Genomic DNA, 18,058 nt, shown 5'->3' with positions numbered 1-18,058 from the left:
ACCGAGCTATGATACAACAGGCTTAACACTGTCTGATAAGCATATTTAACAAGTTATATGACCTTATTGGAATTCCACAGAATTAGACAAGCTTACTGTCGCTGAGTGGCTGCTTTTTAATTTCTGACTTTTGCAGCCACCGCTACAGTTTGACTGTCACAATATAAAACAAACTGTATACGTCGGATTAGATAGACTACCACAGAATCGGAGGTCTGGAGGCTGAACATGGGCTTCAATTTCGTATCTACAACATGGAATTCTACGTGATCTGAATGCATGTCCATTTGTATGGATGCAATTGTACCCATAGATTTCAGGGGATTACCATTGTATGCAGATAACAGCATTTTTGGCTGCTTGAGTGATGTACTGATACCAAGATTTTGAAATTCAGAAAAAGGTAAAATGTTTACCTGTGACCCTGTATCCAACTTCATTTAATTGGAATTTTGTGTGGTCCAACAAGAATATCATGTTGCCTAAATGTTTTTGTAACTCTCCAACAGATTAGTACTGTCCCAGTCCATTCTGGGTGTTGGAACCCCTGTTAAATCCATTTTTTTTAAAATTAATTCCAACTTATAGTCCTGAATGGAATGAAATTAATCAGTTATTTCTGACACCAAGTTATATTATGCATGTAAGTTGGTTCAGCAACAATCAGAATCTGTTCAATCCTTTAATACCACATGATAAAGATGTTAACAGTATGGAAGCTGGAAATAACTGAACCTCTAGCAGTGAGCGTGGTATTTTCTACATACATATAATCTACAAGATATGGCGGGAAAACATAATTAGACTAAAGTGGGTGGGTTTAAATTTACAATAATGTATTGTAACAGTGCAGAGTGAAAGTTTTCACTTTCAAAACATAATGCAATGTCCTAACTGACCAATTTTCTTCAATGTAACATTTTAATAAACAACAACTGTATAATAACAATAATCAATTTTTTTTAAGTTGAGAAAGGGGCATCATTTTGCCAAACTGTACTTGACAGTGAAGCCCAAAGGACAGGAACAACAAAGGAATATTCAAACTGAGGAAAAAAGGTTTTAAACCCAAAGAAAAAAAATTCTAAGTCAACAAAAAAATCCTTACCAAGTAAAAATATGTCAAAATAAACCTAAAAATTGGAGTAACCATCCATGTTGTACCACCGAAAAGTGGTCTCGGTTTTTCCCAACGGCCAATAATAAACAAGAGATCACAGAGTGATCTTGGTGCCCACCAATGTGCCATTTTTGAGTGTTCCAAATTTCATTTCCGTACACAACACTAATCTATGCATGTGGTCCAAATTTGAAGCCTGTACCTTCAAAAATGTGAAAGTAGGTCACTAGGTCAATGTCATGGCCAAAGTTTGTTTCGGTACACAAAACTATGCATGTGGTCCTAAATTTGAAGCCTGTAGCTTCAGAAATGTGAAAGTAGGTCACTAGGTCAATCTTAAGGTCAAAGTTCATTTCGGTACACAAAACTATGCAAGTGGTCCAAATTTGAAGGCTGTAGCTTGAGAAATGTAAAAGTAGGTCACTAGGTCAAAATCAAGGTCAAATTTTATTTCAGAATACAAAACTATGCATGTGGTCCAAATTTGAAGCCTGTACCTTCAAAAATGTGAAAGTAGGTCACTAGGTCAATGTCAAGGTCAAAGTTTTTTTCGGTACACAAAACTATGCATGTAGTCCAAATTTGAAGGCTGTAGCTTGAGAAATGTGAAAGTAGGTCACTAGGTCAAAATCAATGTCAAATTTCATTTTGAAACATGAACTATGCATGTGGTCCAAATTTGAAGCCTGTACCTTCAAAAATGTGAAAGTAGGTCACTAGGTCAAAATAAAGGTCAAAGTTTTTTCCAGTGCACAAATTATGCATGTGGTCCAAATTTGAAGGCTGTAGCTACAGAAATGTGAAAGTAGGTCACTAGGTCAAAATCAAGGTCAACTCATGTCAAGGTTCATCTTGCCACTCAAAAATATACATGTGGTCCAAGTTTGAATGTTGTAGTTACTGACAAGAACATTTTAAAAGCTTTTCCCTATATAAGTCTATATGAACCATGTGACCCCCGGGGCGGGGCCATATTTAACCCTAGGAGGATAATTTTAACAAACTTGGTAGAGAACCACTAGATGATGCTACATTACAAGTATCAAAGCCCTAGGCTTTGTGGTTTGGACAAGAAGATTTTCAAAGTTTTTCCCTATATAAGTCTATGTAAACCATATGACCCCCAGGGCGGGGCCATATTTGACCCTAGGGGTATAATTTGAATAATCTTAGTTGAAGACCACTAGATGATGTCACATACAAAATATCAAAGCCCTAGGCCCTGTGGTTTTGGACAAGAGGTTATTCAAAGTTTTTCCCTATATAAGTCTATATAAACCATGTGACCCCCAGGGCGGGGCCACATTTGACCCCAGAGAAATAATTTGAATCATCTTGGTAGAGGACCACTAGATGATGCTTCATACCAAATATCAAAGCCCTAGGCTCTGTGGTTTTGGACAAGAAGGTTTTCAAAGTTCTTCCCTATATAAATCTATATAAATTATAAAAATAAACAAAGGGCCATAACTCACTCATAAATTGTTGAACCAGTCTGATTTTCAGGGGGACACAACTAGGGTACCAATACATCATTCTGACAAAGTTTGGTCAAAATCCCCCCAGTAGTTTCTGAGGAGATGCGATAACGAGAAATTGTTAACGGACGGATGGACGGACGGACGGAATGACGGACGGACGGACCACGGACGCAGTGATTTTAATAGCCCACCATCTGATGATGGTGGGCTAAAAAGTTACAAAATAAGCTATTTATAGTAACATAAAAGGGAAGTAATTCAATAAAAAAAATTATTGTAAGTGAACAAAAAAGGACACGAAACAAACTCATATGACCTTTGTCCCCTAAGTGTGACCTTGACCTTGAAGCAAGCCATCCAGAAGATGCGCTCTGCTTGATGTGGTGATTCAGAACATGTGTGTCAAGTTCATGGAAATCGTTCAAGGGGTTGAAGTGTTACGTACAGAGCGTACACGAAATTGCTAAGACAGGCAGACAGACATCGGGGTTAAAACATAATACGTCCCTTTGGGCATATAAAAATGTGTGGAAAATTTGAAACCATTTGGTCAAGTATGCTATTAAACATGCAAAACATGGAAGCATTAAAATTTTGGCCAATTTTCCCGAGCAATTTTTGAGAAACCTTTTGGGGCCATAATACACTTGTGCTTAGCCATGGAAAGTGCATGTATAAACAAGAGCTGTCAGTTGACAGCGCGCTCGACTATTCTCAGTGCTTGATAGTATAATATAAGCTATGAGAAAAACTTTAACATTACAATAAGCATATTCTAAGTCGAAAAGGGGCCATAATTCAGTCAAAATGCTTGATAGAGTTGCCTCCTCCTTTTTACAGACTGGGGTCATGATGGTAAACAAGAATGCAAAATATCAAAGCAATATCTCAATGGACTTGGAAAATATTTGGAGTGGTACGCAAACTTTAACATTTATTCTAAGTCGAAAAGGGGCAAAACTCAGTCAAAATGCTTGATAGAGTTGCCTCCTCCTTTTTACAGACTGGGGTCATGATGGTAAACAAGTATGCAAAATATCAAAGCAATATCTCAATGGACTTTGAAAATATTTAGAGTGGTATGCAAACTTTAACATTTATTTTAAGTCGAAAAGGGGCCATAATTCAGTCAAAATGCTTGATAGAGTTGCCTCCTCCTTTTTACAGACTGGGGTCATGATGGTAAACAAATATGCAAAATATCAAAGCAATATCTCAATGGACTTTGAAAATATTTGGGGTGGTACGCAAACTTTAACGTTTTTATTCTAAGTCGAAACGGGGCCATAATTCAGTCAAAATGCTTGATAGAGTTGCCTCCTCCTTTTTACAGACTGGGGTCATGATGGTAAACAAGTATGCAAAATATCAAAGCAATATCTCAATGGACTTTGAAAATATTTAGAGTGGCACGCAAACTTTAACATTTGTGTGACGCTCACGCTAATTCTAACGCTCACGCTAAGGCGAGTAGGATAGCTCTCCTATTCTTCGAATAGTCGAGCTAAAAATACATGAACATGAGAATCTCCTGTTACAAACACATTTACACTCCTGTTAAAATCCAAAAAAACAATTTACAACTGAAAACTCTCAAGAATGTTTTATGCTAGAATAATGCAAAATTAAAATATCAAAATATTTACATTCACCCTATTTTTTTTCTATTGAAAATTATGACCTTCATTTCGTATGAACAGCAAAAGGAAAGGCGCAAAGTTACGTCATCGCTGCTTAGTGATAACCGGCCGCTGTTTTGACGATGTCCATGTATAGTCAGGGAGAACGTTCCTTAGATGCGTGACGTCACTTGTTCCGTCCGGTGCATAGAATGGCCGGGAAGCTGATTTTCATGTTAAATGCCAGCCCACACAATATGTGCAATTAATAATATTATCTTGTTTACAAATTGAAAGGAAATATAAATTAAATGTAAACATAAGAAATGAAATGATTTTTTTAGGTGCATGTTCATGCGAAATGAATGACAGAATAGGATCAGCAAATTAAACATGAATCGCTAGTGGGATTCATGGATTTGCCAATCCTATTCTGTCATTCATTTCACATGAACACCGAAAAAAATCATTTCATTTCTTAAATAAAATGCAAAAATGGTTATCTAACCACATCCTTAATGTTAATGGTTATATCATATGATGAAAGGCAATTACACAAAACAAATGTCTATACAGTCGCAATTTCAATAAATGTAGCCTTACTCATTTGGCTTATCGGGATGACTTATTTTTTGATCTGATACTTTATAGCTGTTATCCCTCTAAGCCGTGACAGAGACAGCGACAATCATTAGCACTGTCCTCTCATCTCTTAATAATTTATGTTCTGTAAATATGCAGTTATTTCCAATTTATGATTTTTTGTGAATGTGCTAATGCTTTTAACTAGAATCATATGCTTAATATAATTTTGCTTTCTTACCCTATATAGATTGTTTGTTTGTATGTTAAAGGATAGCCTTGTTTCGTCAGAAAATAGCTTGTATTACATATAGCTACTGTTAAACTGTTTGTTAAAACCAACGTTAAATAAAGATTATCTTATTTTAGCGACAGTCAAAAGTTATCATGCTGTCCCGAAACGTGCTAGTATTTGGACTAGGCCTAAAAAAAATTCTTTGTTACCGGTAACATGCTAAAAAAATTAGGGTAGGTAGGTCGGAAATGTTTTTTTTTGGAATTTTTTTTTATTAAGGGAGACTTTTCGGAAATTGTTTTTGTGTCAAAAAATGAATACAAATAAGGAGGTTATGCCTTTAGAGCATCAGTAAGTTGATTTCTTATACAGCAATTTTATGTGACATGCATAAATCATGGTAGAGAGTTCAGTTGTAGCACTGGTTTGTGTAATTTAATGTAAAATAAGCCAATTCTGAATCTGCAAAACATGTGCTGTTGTTATTAAACATGTACTTTTTTTACATTTCATTTGAAGAATGGACATTGAACATCATGTATCAAAAAAATCATGCGATTCTATCAAACATTGAAATTGCTATCATAATTTTACCAACACCCCTGAAAGTGTGCTTCCAAAGCTCTTGAAGTGAAATTTAGCTTTAAATTTTGAGGGTAAGGAGAGAAAAGTGCATTTATTAGTGAACTGTGACAATCTGCAGTGTTTCTGACTGTTTGAAATGATGAAATAGTCATACGACTACACTAAATCAGATGCTGCGTTAAAAGATTTTGATATTTTTCGAGAATAATTTTGTAAAAATCGCAAATTTTTGGTAATACTGCTCAATATATACTTAAGTTTATTAAAACAAAATGTTTTAAATGCAGCATTCATTTTCTAGCACCTCAGATAGGTTTCTTCTCGAAATAGCAAAAAATATGATGTATAAATGTAAACAGCAAGAATAATTACTGTTTTCTATATCAAAAAAAAAACATATTTAATTCGTACCCCACCCACCTTCATATAATAACAAGATTACAAGCACATCTTTGACATATTTTTAATCTTTGCGAATTCTTTTATGAAATTATAGCTCTAAATTAACAATGACACATACACATACCTATAACATTTAAGCCTGACAAGAAATGCAATGTTCGATATAATCCAAAGGGTTGTACTTTTGGATGATTTTACTAAGTTTGGTGCCTTTTCAGTAATGTATCGGATATTTTCTAATATTAAGCAAAATTATTACAAAATTTCACAAATTATTTTACAGCTAGCTAGCACATATATATTATAGACATTCAAAATGACATATCTCAAAAAATATAAAAGTTATATGAATGATCTTTACACCATTTAGTTGCTAAAGAAGTGGGCTTAAATTAACCTAATTTAAATTCAAGAGAAATTTAACAGGTCCCAGAAAAGTCACAAATTAGCTATATAGCTAAATCTAGCTATATTTAGCTAGAAATCACTATTAAACCAATAACAATTGTTCAAAATATTTGAATATCAAATATAAAATAGTTATTATCTGATTCAAATGGTTTATGAGACAAAAGACAATCACAAAGAATGTATCATAGATCTATGCAGTTTCAGTTTCAACACTTGTTGCGAATTTCTGCGATTAGTCATAAAATTTTATAAATTTGTCATATTCAAGATGATTATTACAGATGAAAAATTCAGTGATGATTTATCGCAAAATACTGACGCAGTTATTGAAAATGTGACTATAAAGATCTTGGTTTTGTGTCCTTCGATTGTAGGACATTTGCCCCCCAGGACATTTGCCCCCCAATGAAACAAGAGCACCGCCTTGCGGGTGCTGACGCTCATCTGATTTTTTTTGTGTAATAGAAATATTGTCCTACCCATGATTTTCTAAGTCTAAAAAGGGCCATCATTCTTGCAAAAAGCAGGATAGAGTTATGTTTCTTGATGTACAGTGTCCACTTATGATGGTGAAAAACTGTTGCAAGTTTTAAAGCAATAGCTTTGATAGTTTATGAGAAAAGTTGACTTAAACATAAAACTCAACCAAGAAAATGATTATCTAAGTCCAAAAGGGGCAATAATTATTGCAAAAAGCAGGATGGAGTTATGTTGCTTGCTTCACAGGGTCAGCTTATGATGGTGAACAAGTGTTGCAAGTTTCAAAGCAATAGCTTTGATAGTTTAAGAGAAAAAGTTGACCTAAACATAAAACTTAACCAAGAAATCTGATATTTTCTAAGTCCAAAAGGGGCCATAAATCTTGCAAAAAGCAGGACGGAGTTATGTTTCTTTCTGTACAGGGTCAACTTATGATGGTGAACAAGTGTTGCAAGTTTTAAAGCAATAGCTTTGATAGTTTAGGATAAAAGCTGACCTAAACATAAAACTTAACCAAGAAAACTGATTTTCTAAGTCCAAAAGGGGCAATAAATCTGGCAAAAAGCAAGATGGAGTTATGTTTCTTGATGTACGTGGTCTGCTTATGATGGTGAACAAGTATTCCAAGTTTCAAAGCAATAGCTTTGATAGTTTAGGAGAAAAGTTGACCTAAACATAAAACTTAACCAAGAAATCTGATATTTTCTAAGTACAAAAGGGGCCATAAATCTTGCAAAAAGCAAGATGGAGTTATGTGTCTTGCTATACAGGGTCAGCTTATGATGGTGAACAAGTATTCCAAATTTCAAAGCAATAGCTTTGATAGTTTAGGAGAAAAGCTGACCTAAACATAAAACTTAACCAGGCAACGCCGACGCCGACGCCGACGCCGACAACCGCTCAAGTGATGACAATAACTCATCATTTTTTTTCAAAAAATCAGATGAGCTAAAAATGAACTGCTGGACATTTGCCCCCCAGTTGAAATGGCAGATAGGACATTTGCCCCCCAAGGCTTATTTTTGGAATGGACATTTGCCCCCCAATATTTTTGTCCAATATGCCAGTATATATAACTGAATTTTTTGTTGTTTTATTATCAAAATTACTCAAAAAGGCAATTTTCAGTAAAAACAAGAGCTGTCCGTAAGACAGCCAAGCTCGACTATTCGAAATATTGTCACAGAAGCAGGAAATTATTACCCAAAATGTTAAATATCAAAAGAGTTTTAAGTTCGAAACGGGACATAATTTGACCAAAATGCATATCAGTTATGGGACTTGATGCTATCAACTAGTTTAATAACCCCGAAGAAACATGTGAAGTTTCAATTCCATATCTGCATTAGTTTTGGAGATAGTAACTTGCATGTAAAACTTTAACCAGAATTTTCTAAGTCCAAAAGGGGGCATAATTTGCTCAAAATACATGTTAAGAGTTATGGAACTTGACCCAGTGAGGTTGGTAACTGACCTAGAAAAAGAATAAATAAGTTTCAAAGCTATATGCCTTTTGGTAATAGCTGTATGTACTTGTACGCAAAACTTTAACCAGGATTTTCTAAGTCCAAAAGGGGGCATAATTTGCCCAAAATACATGTCAGAGTTATGGGACTTGATTCTATCAACTAGTTTTATAACCCCGAAGACACATGTGAAGTTTCAATTTAATATCTGCATTAGTTTTGGAGATAGTAACTTGCATGTAAAACTTTAACCAGGATTTTCTAAGTCCAAAAGGGGGCATAATTTGCTCAAAATACATGTCAGGGACTTGGCCCAGTGAGGTAGGTAATTGATCTAGAAAAAGAAAAAATAAGTTTCAAATCAATATGCCTTTTAGTAATAGCTGTATGTACTTGCACGCAAAACTTTAACCAGAATTTTCTAAGTCCAAAAGGGGGCATAATTTGGCCAAAATACATGTCAGAGTTATGGGACTTGACCCAGTGAGGTAGGTAATTGATCTAGAAAAAGAAAAAATAAATTTCAAATCTATATGCCTTTTAGTAATAGCTGTATGTACTTGCACGCAAAACTTTAACCAAAATTTTCTAAGTACAAAAGGGGGCATAATTTGGCCAAAATGAAGGTCAGAGTTATGGGACTTGGTGCTATCAACTAGTTTTATAACCCCAAAGACACATGTGAAGTTTCAATTCAATATCTGCATTAGTTTTGGAGATAGTAACTTGCATGTAAAACTTTAACCAGAATTTTCTAAGTCCAAAAGGGGGCATAATTTGCTCAAAATACATGTTAGAGTTATGGAACTTGACCCAGTGAGGTTGGTAATTGACCTAGAAAAAGAATAAATAAGTTTCAAAGCTATATGCCTTTAAATGATAGCTGTATGTACTTGCATGCAAAAACTTAACCAAGGTGTGACGCCGACGCCGACGCCGACGCCGACGCCGACGCCAGGGTGAGTAGAATAGCTAGACTATTCTTCGAATAGTCGAGCTAAAAACTGTTTTATTAATAATAATTTGATAAATATGTTAATTACTTTTAGGTGTTAAGGTAAATAATAGCATATTATTGAGTAATAAAAGTGCTCATAACAGCGTTATAATTTCTTAATTAGTGCAATGTTTTTAACACTCAAACTTGTTAATTTGGCTATTATCTACTACAAAATTGTATAAAACAAAGATATTGTACCCTAGAATATGATGCAAATTTACCAATACATGCCAAAGAAAAACTCTTAAAGCTATATAATCAGTCTTGGAAAGAAGGCTCTACCCCAGAAAGCTGGGGCGAGGCCATTATAGTACCAATACTTAAGCCCAATAAGGAAAAAACAAACCCTGCTTCATACCGCCCCATCTCCCTAACGTCAACCCTCACCAAGGTCATGCAAAGAATGATAAAACCAAGACTTGAAACTTATATTGAAAATAATAATCTGTTCTCCCCATATCAGTCAGGATGTAGGAAAGCCCATTCGTGCGAAGATCACCTCCTTCGCTTCGAATCAGACTGTAAAGAGGCCCATCGGAAAGGTTATTACCTACTAGGCATATTTTTAGATCTAAGTAATGCATTTGATAGGCATTGGAATAAAGGGTCTCTCTTGAATTTAATATCTCTAGGCATTAAGGGGAGAATGCTTACATGGATCGCTAATTTCCTGGAAGGCAGAAAAATTAAGGTAAAGGTCAATGGCCATTTGTCAGATACAGTAGAACCTGACAATGGCACACCCCAGGGAAGTGTGATTAGTCCACTGATCTTTAATCTCATTATGAACACTCTAAACACGGCTATAGATGCACACAACAAACAGTCCCCTCCCGGTGACCGGACCGAACTTGCCCAATTTGTAGATGATGGAGCCACATGGGTAACATCACCAAACCCACATAGTGCATTACTAAAAGGCCAAAAGGTCCTTGAGGTAATAGAAAAATGGAGTAATGAATGGGGATTCACCATTAACCCTAATAAAACACAAGTGCTAATGGTGTGCCGGCAACCATATCTTAAAGTCCTAGCAAAATCGAATAAAGTAACGCCGGAACTTAAATTATGTGGTAAAGCCCTTGAAATAGCACCGACCGCCAAATTCTTAGGAATGTATTTTGATCAATATTTAACGTGGCACCATCATATAAATAATCTAGTTAATAGGTGTGAAAAAGATATTAACCTCTTGAGACTAATATCTGGAACAAACTGGGGAGCTAATAAGAAAACTAAACTCATGTTATATAACTCCTTAATTATGAGCAAAATTAATTATGGTAGCACAGCATATGCGTCAGCCTGCAAATCACAGTTAAAAAGGCTAGATGTAATACAAAGTAAGGCCCTAAGAGTAGTCACTGGAGCATATAAAACAACTAATAAAATGGCAGTATTAGTAGAAACGGCCCAGCTACCATTAGATATAACAAGAGAGGTCAATATGCTCAAATATTGGGCCAGATCCAGCCGCCTAGGTGAAAATCTGCCCATAAATAATACAATCAAAGCACTGAAAGAATGCCCCAGTACCATCGAAAGGGTTAGAAACGGTCACACTGGTAGGAAAGAGCTTAGAACCCAGCCGTACACTCGAGAGGTTAATAGGTTACTAGATAAATACCAATTAAGTGAAGTAAATATACAAGAGCCGGTGTTTTCATATAATGCTGGGATCATGGTCACAACCCCCGACTTAAGCCTTAAATGCTTCATTAATAAAACAGAAGATACCACCCAGGCCAAACATATAACAGAAATGCATATAATGAAGCGTTATAGGTCACATTACCATATATATACAGACGGTAGCAAAAATCCCAGCGAAAATAAAGCGGGCGCGGCCTTTGTTGTCTTTGATCCCTATAGCAAAGAAATTTGCTCGTCGGCTTTCAAATTAGACCCTAGGGTCTCCATATTCACGTGTGAGGCAACAGCCATCCAACATGCACTGAAATGGATACCCGAAAACATGCCCAGAAACGTAGCTATATTTACAGATAGTTTGTCTGTATTACAATCAATAAATACAGGCAGGTCACAATCAAGATCTGATATAATAGTTGACATTATTCATAAAATCAGCCATCTCAGTAAAATAGGTATACATGTTTCCCTAATATGGGTCCCGAGTCATGTTGGCATTATGGGAAACGAAAGGGTCGATCAACTAGCAAATCAAGGGTCCGAAAATGGAGCCCCAAAACAGGTCAAATTAGCAGTATCTGAGGTTAATAGCATAATAAAGGCCAAATCAAAGGAGTTTTTTAGACAGAGATGGCTACAACAAGACACAATGCGCTGCGCCCTCTCAGAACATATCCCCAGTAAAATGCAAATTTATAGCACAAACACCGGCCATGATAAGATCATTACCAGATTAAGGCTGGGGCGGAACGGTCTGGGCTGGGAGAACTACTCAGATAAACATCTATGCCCACATGTACAGAATACGAAACATTCAACCACGTATTCTTTGACATACACAAAGAGTGTACACGAAAGCAGAACACAGATTGGAACTTGAATGTGGACTCCTGAAACTCGGGTTGGTCTGTATAGACAGAAAAACACTCCTCTTCCCTCCGAAGGAAGTCGAGCAGCAGGTCTACAGCCTCCTAATACATTTCATCACCAAAATAGGCTACTTGAACAGAATATAAACAAAACATAAACATTACATAGGAGGGGCCCGACCTAACAATGAATTTTATAACTTTGGCCTTAATTTAATATCACAAAGTACCAGGGGGTTTGAATCTCTATATGCACCCGTCTGGGGTACCATGTAAGGCTTAACGGCACTGGTGCGGTCAATAGAGATAATATAATCTCAGGGGAAACGTGTATAAACATGTTAAAATCCTAAACTTCGTTCAAAAAAGATGGCGTCAATAACCAGGGGGGCTGAGCTTGTATATGCACCCCGTCTGGGGGTACCATGTAAGGCTTAACGGCACTGGTGCGGTCAATACAGGCGATATGTCCTCAGGGTGAAAGGCGCTATCTATTAAAGTTGCTAGGGTCGGGCCTCAACTATGAACAGCTAGAAATAAATCCAAGAATAACATAGTAACAGGAGCCGACTGTATATGAAGCATACCAAAATAAGCCCGAAAGAGGTTTTAATATTATAATTTATATTATAGTATTTTACTTTTAGTTGTTAAAATGTATATATACATATGTTATTTTTATTGTTTTATATAATAATCAAAAGGCCAAATACTCTTTTAGCAACCAGTATCTTTTAAATTGTTATAATTTTAAACATATACGTAATTTTAAGCCATGACTAGGCTAATTTTAGACAATGATTTTAAAACTAGGAGACACATCCTTGCAAACACTTTACATTTCGGCAAGGATGGTCACCTGTTTTTACTAAATTAGTTTTAAATATATTTTTATAACTTAATTTTATTAAAAACTTTAGGCAAAATAAAAATCAGAAATAAGAGTCTTTGTGTTTTCGTTTTTCGACAAAGGTCGACTCTGATTTTATCAAATTTTATCAAATTTTAGCTAGCTTTTTAACCAACTTTTATTCAATTTTAACTTTTTTATACAAATTCTATAATAACAGTAATAAAATCATAAAACCATAAGCAACCAATATCAAATAAAGCTATAAAATAATATAAAGTATTGGTCAGCACTGTATATATGTGATAGGGACCTATGGTGGCATGCATAAGCATGACCCAGTCCGAGAAAGACGCCACCATAGGAAAATCCAGTAGTGATGATGATCCGGAAACATACAGACGTCGACACACAACGGTAAACAAACAACAGGTAAACAGGTAAATTTTAAGTAAAAATTCTTACGCGTAATTTAGGCGACGGGTACACAGGATTCGCGTGTAAAACATTTATTAATATATATTTTATCTTTAAATTTGCAGAATCGCTAAAGAACACATATAGCTATATTGCTAGAACATTTTTAGGAAGATAAGTTCATTAAAATGACCAAAATCACGTAGAAACGGTCGAATTTTGATAAAAACAACCGCAAAATTTCATACAGCGCGATCGTAAATATCTTTTACATATAATATGTAAAGTAACTAATACCGATATAATCATTAAAATCAGACTTTGGACTATAAAGTGCAAAAAACAGAACTGAAAAACATTAAAAAATGACAAAATGACAGCATTTTAAAAATATAGTAAAACGGTATCGGTGAAGCACATTGAATGTTTACGAGAATATAAAATAAGCATATTTATCGATATGACACATTTATGCAGTAGGCGTGGCGTGTAATCTATAAATAACCTGTGTACTGTCAACAATCGGACGTATATAGAGGCTATGTTTTAAACGTATTTTTAAAGTTTTAATGTTTTTAAAGTTTTGATATTAATAAAATAAAGCTTAAGAGTATAGATGTAGTTCATGGTCAGTGGCAGTTTTTCTCAGGCGCTTCAGGAGTGTTAGTAAGGTAGTCGCGGCTCTTACCCTGGATGACAAAATTTAATAAATTTAAATACTTTTATAACCTATTTATTATTTCGGAAATTATGACACAGTTTAGGGGAGTATAACATTTAAAAACAATATAATAACAATAAATACTCCAGCCAAGACCCAGACATGTTCAAAAATAACACCCGGGCCTTGAATTAAGGTCCCTTTTTAACTATATCATATGAATCTAATTCTTTGGAATCGATCCAGGCGCCGACCTGTATCTGGCAACGGGTCTCAAAATTCAAATCTCGCTGGGCCTACGATTGATTAGTTAGACTGGAAACAGTCATAACTACGCAGCGCAGCGTAAACAAATAAGAATGAATAAAACAAAACAAACTAGAATATGATGCGTAAACAAATAAAAATGAATAAAACAAAACAAAACTAGAATATGATGAATGTCTTGTACGAAGTTCCTAAAAAGTCACTGGGGGACAAAAATATTGGGGGGCAAATGTCCGGTTCAAAAATAAGCACTGGGGGGCAAATGTCCTATCTATCATTTCAACTGGGGGGCAAATATCCAGCAGTCCACTTTTTCATTGAGGGGCAAATGTCCTGGGGGGCAAATGTCCGGATCCCTATTGTCTTTCATCTTACAAACCTTTTGGACCTGATTATGACCATTTTGCATCTTATTTTGACATATTTTGCCTTATTGGTACTGGTTTTATAGCTACTTCTAGCTATATATAGCTAGATTAAGCTATACTAGCTAATTTGTGACTTTTCTGGGACCTGTTTAAGGTATTTCCGCAAATTGAAATTAGAAATCCATGTGAAAAATCAGAACCCTCGAAACAGCTTTCGAAATGCAAGGACACAAAAAATATATGATAAAAATTGAAAAGATATATCTGTAGGTAAACTTGCGAGCATGAAAGCTACGCTGAACCCTATCTCCACAGTGCTTTGGAAGAAAATGAGTGAACATTTTTGGTGCAAAATTTCGGTATCGTATGCAACCTAAATTGTTATAAAACATTTATTTTCAAATCAAAGAAATGCCAAAATAGTGCATACGAGCGTTACTTTTTCAAGAAAATGTCGTTAAACATTCTAATGTGCAAAACACGTGCACAGTTTTTCTAAAATATTTCGCCGCCATGTTTATTTCAAGGAATAAAATATATGATTGTTCTTTTACCTGAGATTCCTTACTGAAATATGTATGTCTCCTTATTCATGGTTAGAGATATCCATTTAGTATAGTTTTTCACTGTCCGATCTCCTTAATTTGTTACCGATCCTTCACATTTAAAGAATAAACGCAATGTGTAATGATAGTTTTTCGCTTTACACACCTCCCTTGGACAAGAAAGCCGTTTCACTTAAAATTTGTAAGCATCCGCTGACAAAATATTACTGAAAGATCGAAACTTTTTCTAAAATAAAGTTGAATTTCAATCATTTTCAAAAACTGGAAATATTACACATTGTGTTGAATTTATAAATAAAACAAAAATCCCCAAAATAAACCATTTTAGATATTTTCCGGGAACTATACGTTTCAGCCGAACAACGCATTTCAAGATGACACAAAACTGATTTCTCTTCGTAAACAGTGTCAAAGTTCACCTGAGGAACATTGCTGAAAAAGTAAAAGTGCTTAATTGTTTCAGTTTTACGTCCTGTAGAAAACAATCAACTTTCAACTTTAAATGCATAGATGTTCTACAATTATTCCAATATAAAAAACCGTCCGATCTTTTCCGTGAGAAATAAAACGAAGCAAATTTAACTATTTGTTTACACTTCAACCATGTGAAATTAAAGGCATGTACTATCACGAGACTCCCGTGCATTTTGAACCTCGTGGTGAATAAACTGAATTTACTTTAAATTATGGTGTCTCAGTTGAGCCAGTTATTTGTTATTTCAGAGAACATACATTAAAGAAGAGTTTATGAGATTATGCATGTGTACGAATATGTACTAGTCTACTTTATATTAACGACGATAGAAAACAAGTGTGCACTCGGCAAATAGCAAGTCTATCATTTTCAAGTGTATACTGAACACTGATCCCAATGTTCGTAATTTTCAGATAAAGAACTCGTTATCCTTGGTTTCGTAGACAGTCTTAGTACTGGACCGCTGTTTCTGCTGTCAACACCGCAGTAATGTAAAGTCAATGTCCATTTCTATGCCGGAATTTCAATGCACATTTATTATCAGTTTAAATCTATGAAAATGTGAAAAAATATCATTGTTTAACGAAGAACCAAGATGCAGAAAAGTTACTTTTGAGATATTGCTGATTTTAATCATTAGGTTTTCGTGTGAGAAGTTCAACTGATTGCATTTTGTAAAATGTTTCGTAGTTATCTACAACTGTATACAAATTGTATTACCTCCTAACATATTTGGCTGTACATTTTTTCTGCGATTTATTCTCACTGTGTTTTCAAAAACATGCTGCATTATTCTCATATTGTTTAAAAAGTCGATAGATCAAAATTGGTTAGTTTACGACGCATGAAACATCTAATAAGGAATCACTATACACATCGAACTTGTCCCGGACCAGTATGCGGACATATTGTGGCCTAATGTTTCAAGATTGTCTAAAAATATTTGCATATATCGTGATAAAGCAAATATTTCGATTGTTTTTATAATTTATAAATATACAATCACGTATGAGTGAGAAAGTTACGTTAAGTAATTTCGGTAGTTACCGCAGGAAGTGCCGAAAATTCCATTTCCACCAAATTTTCCGTGAGATAAGCAGCGCGTAAGTACATAAATTCCACTGTAATAAATTAAACCTTTCTTATACTTGACAATCCTTGAAAAGAATTTCGGATCGTTGCCAAATCTTGTTCACATTAAGTCTGAGACTTGTCTTACAATTTTAGGCAGTTTGGTACACCATACGTATAAAAAATCATTGTCCGCACATTGCACTACTTTTATGTATGCTGAAAATAGCAATATGTACAGATTTATTTTAGTTTTAATACATGAGGTGGTCAGGTTTGAAAACAGATTTTGTAATAAGTTTAGTTCTATTCAGTAAGACAATTCTCCTATGCACTAATTGAAACTTTGAACTAACTTTTGCCATTCATGAATTTTTAATAAAGTATTTTGAAAGGATTTATAAATCTAACCAAAAATTTGGAAAAATACAGGTAAAATATCTTCTTTATTTATTTCCAAATTTTAGTTTTACTTTTTATACAGCTACTTTTAGTTCAGGTCTTGAAAACTGAGCTGTTTTTGTATTCTGGAACAGCTGCATTTGAAAGCTTTTGTTCACTATATTTTCACACTTCAAATGAAGGTCACTCTAAATTCAAGATGGCGGAAGTACCTTAAGGAATGGAAATAAAAATTCACCTGAACCCCCCTAATCATGGATGGAAGAATGTTTCACTTATAATTTCTGAAACACTGACTAGTTTCACCTTTTTACGAAGCCTTGCATATTTCTGACGAAGAATCTCTTCCTCTTCTGTCAAATTGGGCGGTAAATTTATGTAGACCATTTTAATTGGCAATTCTTTATTATCTCTGTGTAGGGACAAGTCGATGATTCAGCAGGCGTATTATGAAGAAGAAATTTATACTTCAAGCCATAAAGTCCTAAAATTCATCTAAAGAAATTTTGACAATAATTTTTTTATCAGTTCATTACAAACGAGTAGTTCTTTAACGAAAAATAAAAAGATAATATAAAATTGGCATGTCTACAGACCGGTCCCTGTCCAAAATTAACTTCCGGCATTCGAATGTCACCTGTTTCCGCGACAAACAGAATTTTGTGATTTTTACGATTTCTCTCAACTTATGAGGTTTGTCATTCCCTGTAATTTTGTTTCCTTAGATTGTTATAAAATGTCACCGGAAAAATAAATAAATGGTATCTTAAAAGTTTGTATAAACATGTTTAGCCAATAGGTATGATACCACATCAACTCGTCACCGTCTTGGACATTTCGTCCCTCAAACTTTATCAATTCTCTTAAAATATTTGGTCAACTCGTTGTAATTTTGGAAACTTTCACAAAAATAAGTATAAAAAGGGCAATATCCGGTTATCTTCCCCTCTACGGAATGAAGTATATTATATCCACCTCAATCCCCGACCACCACCCCTAAGAGTGTCTTAAACTTATAGATATTGAATTATGACATACAGAAAGGTTTCTAAATCAACGTATTTTTTACCTCCCTTTATTA

The 18,058-nt window shown here is 34.9% G+C and overlaps 2 protein-coding genes across 4 annotated transcripts in view; one reads left to right on the top strand and one right to left on the bottom strand.

Moving 5' to 3' along the window:
- The window catches only part of LOC123551878 (negative elongation factor E-like), a 46,260-nt gene extending 28,834 nt beyond the window's left edge, over positions 1–17,426 (bottom strand). Inside the window, exon 1 of one of the 2 annotated variants that reach the window (XM_045341148.2) lies at positions 17,284–17,426. In XM_045341148.2, the coding sequence (XP_045197083.1) occupies positions 17,284–17,364 (81 nt within the window). In that variant the 5' untranslated portion in view covers positions 17,365–17,426. Of the gene's footprint in view, positions 1–416; positions 691–17,283 lie in introns of those variants that run through there. The other variant, XM_045341156.2, reaches the window with a different exon arrangement.
- A 100-nt stretch (positions 17,427–17,526) lies between these two features.
- LOC123551876 (queuine tRNA-ribosyltransferase accessory subunit 2-like) overlaps positions 17,527–18,058 on the top strand; it is a 37,530-nt gene continuing 36,998 nt past the window's right edge. Inside the window, exon 1 of one of the 2 annotated variants that reach the window (XM_053525069.1) lies at positions 17,527–17,670. Coding sequence is in view for 1 of the 2 variants with exons in the window: in XM_053525068.1 (XP_053381043.1) it covers positions 17,736–17,738 (3 nt within the window). In the remaining variant the exon portion in view is untranslated. Of the gene's footprint in view, positions 17,671–17,719; positions 17,739–18,058 lie in introns of those variants that run through there. The other variant, XM_053525068.1, reaches the window with a different exon arrangement.

The sequence above is a fragment of the Mercenaria mercenaria genome, chromosome 15 (assembly GCF_021730395.1).
Source record: "Mercenaria mercenaria strain notata chromosome 15, MADL_Memer_1, whole genome shotgun sequence".
Lineage (NCBI taxonomy): Eukaryota > Metazoa > Mollusca > Bivalvia > Venerida > Veneridae > Mercenaria > Mercenaria mercenaria.
The sequence above is the reverse complement of the archived record's forward strand: the minus strand, read 5'-3'. Positions and strand labels throughout refer to the sequence as shown.